The sequence below is a fragment of the Sprattus sprattus genome, assembly GCF_963457725.1.
Source record: "Sprattus sprattus genome assembly, chromosome: 5".
Lineage (NCBI taxonomy): Eukaryota > Metazoa > Chordata > Actinopteri > Clupeiformes > Clupeidae > Sprattus > Sprattus sprattus.
Window position 1 is genome coordinate 6,490,899 of NC_137924.1, and position 9,753 is coordinate 6,500,651.

Consider the following 9,753-nt stretch of genomic DNA (forward strand, 5'->3'; position numbering starts at 1 on the left):
TTATCCCCCCCATGTATGAAATTCATCCAGCTGAGGTGGGGATGTAAAAACCAGAGGGGGGGTAAATCCCCACCATCCCCCCCGGCAAATCGCACCCTGAGTATATGAATAAGATGAAATGTCATCATATTGTGAGAAAAGACAATGGCATTTTAATGGTTTAACAGTGGCATTTATTTGTTATGTTTCCAGAAAGCTCAAGGATAGATCCTAAAACATATTCACCTGATTGATATTGTAATATTCTTGTGACAACATTGCAGAAACAAAAACAAGGAAAACACAGAAAAACATGAATCATTATGAATCATTCGCAATTAAATCAAAATGTGTGACATGCTGGCGCACAGAACTGATATTATGAGATTCATATCAGTGTAGTCATTAGTGATTAATGATTGGCTCATATCAGTCAAGTGATAAGTGGTTTATGATTGGCTCATATCAGTGTAGTCATTAATGATTTATGATTGGCACCCCCTCCGTCTCCATCTCTTTCTGACTGTCAGTCCTGGTCCAGACAGAGACATCATCAGCTCTATCAGTGCTGCTCTACTGTTACTGAAGCCTTTACTGGTAAGATTCTCAGAGGGACTCCATTAAAGTATGGAAACACTCTCTCAGTGAAAGTGTGTGAGAGAGTGTGTAGTTGTGTGTTATTATCAGGGTCAAAGAATGACACCTCTCCTCTGTCCCAGTCCAGCTGCACTCTGATCCTCTGGAGTTTCTGCTTCACTGGGAGGAAAGTGATGGGCTTTGGTGGAGGATGTGCTTTATAGTTACCATCTTTATACCACACATACCATTTCCCACTTTTAGAGGCACTTTTAGAGGCAAAGTCTTCCTTCCTCTGGAGAGACTCTGTCATCACACCCACATCCCACCATATGCTGTCTCCAACCTCCACATCCCAGCAGTGAGTCCCTGATTTAAAGCCCTCAGAACCCAGAACACAGCAAAACTTATCAAATCTCTCTGGGTTATCAGGAAGCTGCTGTCTCTTCCTACTATAGCTCACGCTGGTCAGATCCTCAGACAGGATGAGTTTTGGTGTTGCTGTGTTGGGATCCAGAATTACAGGTGCTGCCGAGAGAAAGAACACACACATGAGCTGAACACTGAGTGATGTGTGAGAAGAGAGAAAGGACACACACACACATGAGCTGAACAATGAGTGATGTGTGAGAAGGATGTGAATGATGGTCATTATTAATAGTGGTGTTACCAAGTGTAAAGGCAGGAGAAGTATAACTGTGAAATGCTCTTTTGTCATCGGCATGAAGGAATCACAGCTGTGCAGTTGTATTCACTGACCATTCTCATGCATTTTATATCTCTTTTTCTCTTTTTATCATTGTGTCCTTCCCTCTAGCCATCTATCTGTCTCTTCTTATATATATTGTGTTGATTTGTATATTCAGATGTAAGCCCAGTTATGATTGCTTGTGTGTGTGTACTTCCTTAATTTACACTGTGATATATAATACTCTTATCCTAGACTTCTAGACTATTATTTTCTGTTTGATCGTTTGGATGGGTTAGGTTAGGTCACAGTGTTAGTTAGCGATAACACTTACTGGCAGGCGGGGCTACTGTGATGTCAAAATCTGTGTCTTATTGCTGTTTCCCACATTTGTACTTGCCAGTTGTGAGTCAGGAACTGTGGCACTTGGATTAATGGCTCTGTCAAGCTGACACACACACACTCACAAGCACAGAAGCACTCAAGCAAAACATACACACACAGCTAGTCCCACTTCCACATTTCTAACATCACAGGAGTGTGAAGGGAGTGTGTAGGGTGTGTGTGATTAACGGATTCTAGTCCTGTTCTGTTTTGTTTGCTTGAGTTGTGGATGAAGAGGGCTTTTTGGCTGCTAATGACCCATAGAGAAACCTGGCTGCAATAACGCAGTCTATCCTCTCCTCATTCCTTGAATTGCTTATGAGTGGTTATACATTTTAAACAGCAGGCTACTCACTGTGTGTGTGTGTGTGTGTGTGTGTGTGTGTGTGTGTGTGTGTGTGTGTTTGTGTGTGTTTGTGTGTGTGTGTGTGTGTGTGTGTGTGTGTGTGTGTGTGTGTGTGTGTGTGTGTGTGTGTGTGTGTGTGTGTGTGTGTGTGTGTGTGTGTGTGTGTGCGCGCATGTGACTGTGTACTCACTGTATTGAACAATCTCTTCCATCTTCTCCCAGACTCTGAACTTCAGGTTGCCCAGGTGTTTTGCCACATTGATCAGAGCTCCTGAAACCCTCTCTGGATCCTGCAGTGTGCACTGGGCTCTGGAATAACATTCAGGAGTCAGTGCTGCTGTGGGTTTGGGTTCAGAACCACAGAGAAGAGAGACAGGAGACAGATCACTCACCTTTCCATTGTGCTCTTGTAGTTCTGTGAAATGGCAAAAGAGGAAATATAATTTAAATGAGTATTTCTCTTGCTAAATGAATAGTAAAAAATGAAATAATAAAATGAATTAATCTTGTCCATAAGGGCGATTGGGGCGATGCACTGACAACGGGAAAGGAGATATCTTTTTTCTGTCGTATTCTACCACTAAACCGTATGATCTGCCTCTGAATGTTATTGTCCAATCAGGCAAAAGTCGTGCTTCAAATGGCCCCGCCCCTCTCTGGGGCGATTTTAGGCGGAATGGAATTTGCCCCAGACCTCTTTCATTCACCCTCATGTAAAACACATTGTTTTCACAAAACAGGGCTCTCAATGCATTCTCTATGGCTTCCGGGAGGGCTTGTCTCCATGCTTTAGTCATACGTAATAGGACTTACAAGCGTATAAGAACGTCATACGGCTTCGGTCAAGGCATGTTCTGTCAAGATGGTTAACGTTCAGTGCAACAACTCAATTCGCTCTTTGAAAGAAACTCCTTTTAGTCAGCGTACTAATGAAGATAAATTGACAACAAAACAACTAGGATTTCCTACACCAAATGTATCCATTCAACAGGTTTTCTACAAAGGGGGAGGAATCCTACATCCAATAATTAGTATGAAAGAAAATTGAGGAAAGCAGGCTGTGAAGTGATGTGAATGTTTGCTTCTTGCACTAACACTGAGTTATTTTCTATGTGATGTCTTATTTTGCTTTTGTAAGCCAATACTTTCAAGATCAGTCAATAAATATTGTTGGTTTTGACCTATATGTTGACCCCTTCTTTATGTTGTTACTGGACATATCATGTGTTCTGTTAAAGGTGCATTATGCAACAATTATGCTTCAGGATTAGGGTTAGGATAAGCAGTTTTACCTTAAAATAGCAGCTTAAAAAAAATTGGGGCGCTACAATGACATTTAATATGGAGAATTGCGTCTGTGCCATTGACATAGCAGGGTCGATAGGCATATAACTGCGTTCTGTAGTTTCGCCTGCCGCAGCCCGCCGACCTGACTTGTTTTCCTTCTGCCGATCTAGTAAGGAGCTTATTTGCTGTCTTGCTTAGTCTTGTGTTGCACTTGCTTGATGTTTGACTGTGTAAGGACAGTCGTTGAGAAACTAGTTTGTCATAATGTCAAAGTCAGCACATTTCCAGAGATTTCGTTAGTTTTAGCTGCTAGCATACCTTTAGCGAATAGCTATTTATCCTTATTGCACCTTTAAGATATGATACATCATACAACATTTGAGACATGTGAATTATGAAAAAGTGGGATCATTTATTGTAAAGCCGCATCATGTTTGCTCATAAAGGCTCCTGGATGCAACTTTCTTCTATAGCTTTCCACCTGTAACTAGCTACTCTTATGTGGCTAGAGGGTAAATCTTTCTGTTGTGTGCTGCCATGTAGACAAAAAGGAATTGCTGTTTGAGTTAATCAGCTTACACCAAATTGATACAATGTGCGTGCGTGCGTGCGTGCGTGCGTGCGTGCGTGCGTGCGTGCGTGTGTGTGAGCGAGTGTGTATGGCTTTACTCTACAGAGAGTGTTGAGTATTTTAGTGCATCACAGGGTTCAGTGAGGAGAAGACATCCAAAACATCTTTTTCTTCCATAATCCCAGACAGTTCAGGTGAAACCATCCCAGCTCTCTCCTACCCCTTTCCCACTGACACTGTACCCTGAACTGAATTGGTGTAAGCAGGTCCCCACACCAGGTTCTCACCAATTTATCTTAACAGCCAGAGATTGTATCATCAAAATTATGAATCAGATTCTAAGAGATTATACAGACAGTAGATGGTTCTCACCTGCAGGAATGTGATGTCATCAGCTCCCATCTTCTCTTCTATGGCTCTGATTGTGCCTGAAAGAGATGAGATATCTCTGCGGATCTTCTCAATCTTCTTCTTCATCACCTGACTCTTCTGATCCTCTTCCTCCCTCAGTACAGCTATTCTGGCTGCCTCTTCGTCCCTTAGAAACTGGTGAAGCTTCTCAAACTCCTTCTTGATCTTTGTCTCTGTGTCTATGATCTGACTCTGCACACACAGGATATTCATGGATGTCTTTCCCAAACATTGTGACATTGTGTTAAATAAGCTTATACTTACCGTCACATGTTTTGCTGTTTTTTCACAGGTGTCCTTAGCGCCTTCACAAAGCCACATCTGCTTTCTTAGCTCCTCCTGGAAAGAACCAACACCTTACAGTAAACGCAGCTGGGTGGAAACTGATTGCAATAGGGTAACGTTTCCAGACTTGTTATACTAAAGTTTTTAAGTCTACTGTCTACATGGCCTCTGATGAAACTAATTAAAAATCTTGTCAAGATATGTATGCATGCCTGTTTCTATAGCCAAAAAGCAGAGATGAGAAAACAACCATAGAAAACTGAAGGAGAGCATTCATTTCACTCCTATCAACAAACCATCTGTTACTAAATGGTGGTGATGTGCAGAACTCAAACGCACGACTCAGAACTCAGCAGTAAAGTGAAAAATAATCGTTTACTAGCATGGTTTCGTTACACAGGTAGACAAGCAAGCAAATAAATACAAATGGGCATAGGGAACAGAGTTGTCGTTGTACAGGCAAAGGGTCGGACACATGAGTAAATTAAAGTAACAGTATGCAACAATTATACTTCAGGATTAGGGTTAGAAAAAGCAGTTATACCTTAAAATAACAGCTTGAAAAAAATTGGGGCACTACAATGACTTTTAATATGGAGAATCGCCATTGCCATTGCCATACCAGGGTCCATAGGGCCTCATTTATAAAAAGATGCGTAGAAACCATCCTACATTTTGTCTAAGACATTTTCTGAAATGAGCGTAAGTGAGATCCACAGAAAACGAACGTACACAAGAAAAACACGTGTATGCCAAGCCTTCGGTTATAAATCACAAATGATCGTGGAATTGTGCGCAACTGACTCTCCACCCTCAAAACGCCCCTATTTAATCTAATTAGCATATTATCAATGCACTAACAGAGCGCATCCTCAATGCACAAACTCTCTGCCACAATGGCAAGCACGAAAGAAACATGTAAACAGAAAAATTATAGTGAGGCTGATATCGACGTTCTGCTGATGGAAGGCCATCGCCACTTTCCCTTCAGCATGCCTTTGCTGCGCTCCACTACCGACCGCGCACAGGCATGTGCTGTATTGAAGTGGGCTTCCTAGGCTGTCTGAGTTTGCGCAATCTGGATGAGAATACATTGGGAACCCTGTTTTACGCAGGAAATCCTCTATCACATTTTGCTGTTCCTGGGTACTGTCTTGAAATCTAATAAATTGCGGGATGTAGAGGGATAATACTGCGAAGAACATCGGGCAAAATTCTGCTTAATGATGACTGGGATATACTCGACTGGTCTCCAATTTCTCGTCGGACCGAACAGACAAAAATCTGAACCTGAACGGGTATGGCCTGGTTGCATCTGGTGCTCCTCTGTAGACGAGGGGCCATTTGGGCACAAAGCTCTAACAGAGCCGTTGTCGGCAAGCGGTGTCTGCTTATCAGCCAGACATCATCCTGTGTCTGCGCGATCACCAGTATTGCCACAAGGAAATGTACTTACACGAACTAGAACCAGACGTAGAGATACGTCCTTTTCCATGTCTAAGGCGGTTTTTATAAATTTGTGCTCTGACGTGGATTTGATCGCACGCACACTCTAAGATCAAATCTGTGCGTAAGTAAGTTTTATAAATGAGGCCCATAGGCATATAACTGCTAAATGTAAGATTGCCTGACACCGCCCGGCTTTCTAGTGTCTGTCGAACTAGTAAGTAGCTTATTTGCCGTCTTGCTTTGTCTTGTGTTGCACTTGCTTGATGTTTGACTGTGTTAGGACAGTTGTTGAGTAACTAGTTTGTCATAATATCAAAGTCAGCACATTTCAAGATATTTCGTTAGTTTTCGTTAGTTTAAGCCGCTAGCATATCATAGCAATTGATCCGGAAAGCTTCTTTAAATAATCAAGAGAAATCACCAATCGCTGGGGAAGACTAGAAATACACAGAACATATCACCCAACATTCAATGACGAGAACGCAATGAGGAACAAGAATGGAACATAGTGGAAGAGCTTAGAGCCCAAACAAATAAACAAGAAAAAATAGGACACTTACCTTAAGTGTCAGTGTACTGATGGGCTTGAAGTTGTGGTTCTTGTGTTTTTCTGAGGTCTGACACTTATTACAAATCAACTCTCCATCATCTTGACAGAAGAGTTGGACCTCTTGTTTATGCACGCTGCAGAGGGTCCCTGGAAAAGTCATGGGAGCAAGTAATGAACATGTGTGTGTGCAACTTCTAGAACACTTGGCTGTATAACTTAAATACACTCTTGGATTCATTTCTAAACACAACTGTGTCGGTCAGTTGCTACTAGAAATGAACAATACTGTAACTACTGAGTACATTTGCTTTCTTGACAGTCTTAAGCTTCTTCACTAAAATGACATCTGTTTTGTGTTCACTTCACTTTTACTGAATTATTGCAGGTGGTTGGTTGCTTTTAGTTGGTTGTTGTTGGTTGGTTGCAGGGGGTTTTAGGCACGGGTGAACCAGGCAGCCTTTTTCATAAGACGCGGGGGGCGGCACGAGCACTTAAAAAAAAATATGGGCCGCAAAATAGTTTTCTTTTATCTATCATATCACTGTGTGTGGAATTGGTAAATTGGCACCCCCTGCAGTTGCAGGCGCCCCTGCTCGCTAAGAAGATCCTGTGTGAGAAGGGAGAATGGGGAAGGGGAGGGGCCGCGGGGGACAGTTCACCTTTGGGTCTCCCAAATGGAACAGACATGGGAGGGAAAGGGGGATCCCGTTGTGAAATGGCTAATACAAATAGGTAATACAGAACGATTATGTGGTCACCAAGGGCTAGGTGAAGTGGTCGACAGAGACCACTGACTGCATCGACTTATCCAACTGGTGAAGGTAGAAGTTAGCAGAGTACAGATAGATAAATAGATAGATAGATACTTTATTTATACAGAAGGAAATTTAATACATATTTTACAGAGTAGTCCATTACATTATCAAGATCACTATTGACGGATGCTCAAGTCGACAAGGTAAAAATGTGTTAAGTGTAACTTAACCTAAATTCCTATCAAGACAACCAGCTAATGTTGAGCACCAACAGAATCAGAGCTGCCAACTCTCACGGTTTCGCCGTTTGACACACGCTTTTGCATGTTTTCAAACGCACTCACCCCACACATCCAATTTCACACGAAAGAAAAAATCTTGTTTTTGGGCCGAGACGCGTTTGCTCCTTTCCAAACTCCCCCACGGTATATGGCGCTAAGGAGTGTATCTGTAACCCTATTCGCTGCATAGACATCCTTGAAAAAGCACAGAGGTTAGGCACACAGTACCTCTGCCTCAATGAAGGGGGTGTGCGAGAGCCGACCGGTAGGGTTTATGCTGGTTCTGCCATTGCTCTTCTTCTACTGTACTTATGTAAAAATAGTGTTGTCAGGCGAGAGGTTTGAGGTTTGTAGCTAGCTAGAAAAGGGTAGCTGGCTAACGTAAGCTAGCACTGTGGTTTGCTTTCTCCATCAATTCTCACCCGGGCGTTATTCCATGTAGAACCGCCACTGGTTGGTGGTTGGTATTATCCAGAGCCTACTGACACTGCAAAATAAAGAGGTTGTACCTGTCAGAGACATCAAGAGGAGGTATGATGACTCACCAGACTTGTTCGTCCCCTTCCTCTGACGTCCCTCCTGATCCACTTCCCCAGAAACCCTCTGCTCTTTCCTGTTGTCTGGGACATATTTTACTACATCAAAGGACATTTATGGTCATAACACATACTGATCTGCTGTGGCAAGTTAATTACCTTGATAAGGCAACTCTGCTCAGAATCATGTTAAAGATGTATCAACAATCAACAATGTGTGTGTCCTTGCATATCTTAAGATGTGTCAACACTATCTGCCAGCTTGAAGTTATACAAATTGGCAGTAGACATCAAATTGAGATGGATAATCACCATTGTGAAAACTAATCCTCAACTTCACTTGTTGTAGTGTCTAGGGGGTGTGGCTGTAGGCAAAGGAAAGGCGCCATTATACCAACACTAACACTATACACATTCTCACATCAACCATGCCATGATGCTGATACAAGATGATCCTGTGAGCTGTATTACTCCACAAGGTTGGATGACATAAAATGAAATATTAATTCAAAGCAGCCCTTAAAGATATGCAGCTCAAACACACCCAGTTCCTTTTCCATGTCCGTGGCATGCTGGATTAGGTTCATCATCTTTAAGATTTTCAGTACAACACTGTCAGAACCTTTCACAGTGTATGCTTGTACTATATGGTCTACAGTGTCATAGCGGTCACTTTCCTCCAGTTTGCCCCATGAGATTTTGCCCTCGTCCTTCAAATGGTACTTGAAATTCCTGAACTCAGGGTGTGTGAGCTTCTCCATAGTTCTTCTCAGTATATTCTGGATGGAGGCCATCATGGAGTCTGGTGTTTTAAAAAGTAAAAATGTCTGGTCAAACTCAGCACAGAGAGAACAGAGAGGCTATGACTTCAGTGCATTAAGGTTTCAGATGTTAATGTTTAGGGATGAGTGTTTGGGTACAGTCTGGTGTTTCAAAAAGTACAAGTGCGATCAAACTGGGAAGAGAACAGAGATGCTATGGCTTCAGTGCATTAAGGAGTCACATGTAATGCTTAGGGATGAGTGTTTGGATACATGGCAATAACTCAGCTTCACATAAACCTGGAATAACCCATAGTATGATCCTGTCACCTGGAGAATTACTTTTCTTTCAGCTCTTCTAACTGGGCAGAGTGAGTTTACTTCTCCAACTTCACCTTTCACCACAAAAAACAAACTAAAACAGGAAGAGATCATTATCTTACCTTTTTTATAGACCGTATCTGTACAGACAGCATTATGGAACTTGAGGAAAATCTTGCCTCACTTTGGTTATTTAAGGCAAATATTTTCTAGGCCTGTGATAGGTAGGGATGCCTCTTTTAAAAATCCCATGCTGATATGTCAAATGACCGGCCGCTGTCTAATGGTGTAATTTTGCCATTAGTGGGGAGGCAGATCTTTCCTAAAACTATTTGTTGTTTGTTGCGTACGCGTTGTAACCCAAACTATTTGTTGTTTGTTGCGTACGCGTTGTAACCAAAATGTATTTGTCTTTGTTTTTCCTCGTGTCAAGCGACACATGTCCTCATCGACCAAGCAAGCTAGGACTGGTGAAGGGCTATTGACAATCCTATGGCCACAAGGGATGCATGGCCCTTGGACACCCATACACATCAACCTGCCATTCACATTTACTTTGGTAAAGTATCCCCA

General features: G+C 42.3%; 1 protein-coding gene across 1 annotated transcript; it reads right to left on the reverse strand.

Moving 5' to 3' along the window:
* Positions 1-541: 541 nt before the first annotated feature.
* On the reverse strand, positions 542-8,892 carry LOC308365982 (zinc-binding protein A33-like; the record flags this gene model as incomplete). The annotated part of the gene is made up of 7 exons (XM_080839617.1): positions 542-1,083; positions 2,164-2,282; positions 2,366-2,388; positions 4,204-4,434; positions 6,537-6,673; positions 8,108-8,197; positions 8,643-8,892. The coding sequence occupies 7 exons, from the start codon at positions 8,890-8,892 to the stop codon at positions 542-544; spliced, it is 1,392 nt and encodes a 463-aa protein (XP_080695743.1).
* Positions 8,893-9,753: the final 861 nt, after the last annotated feature.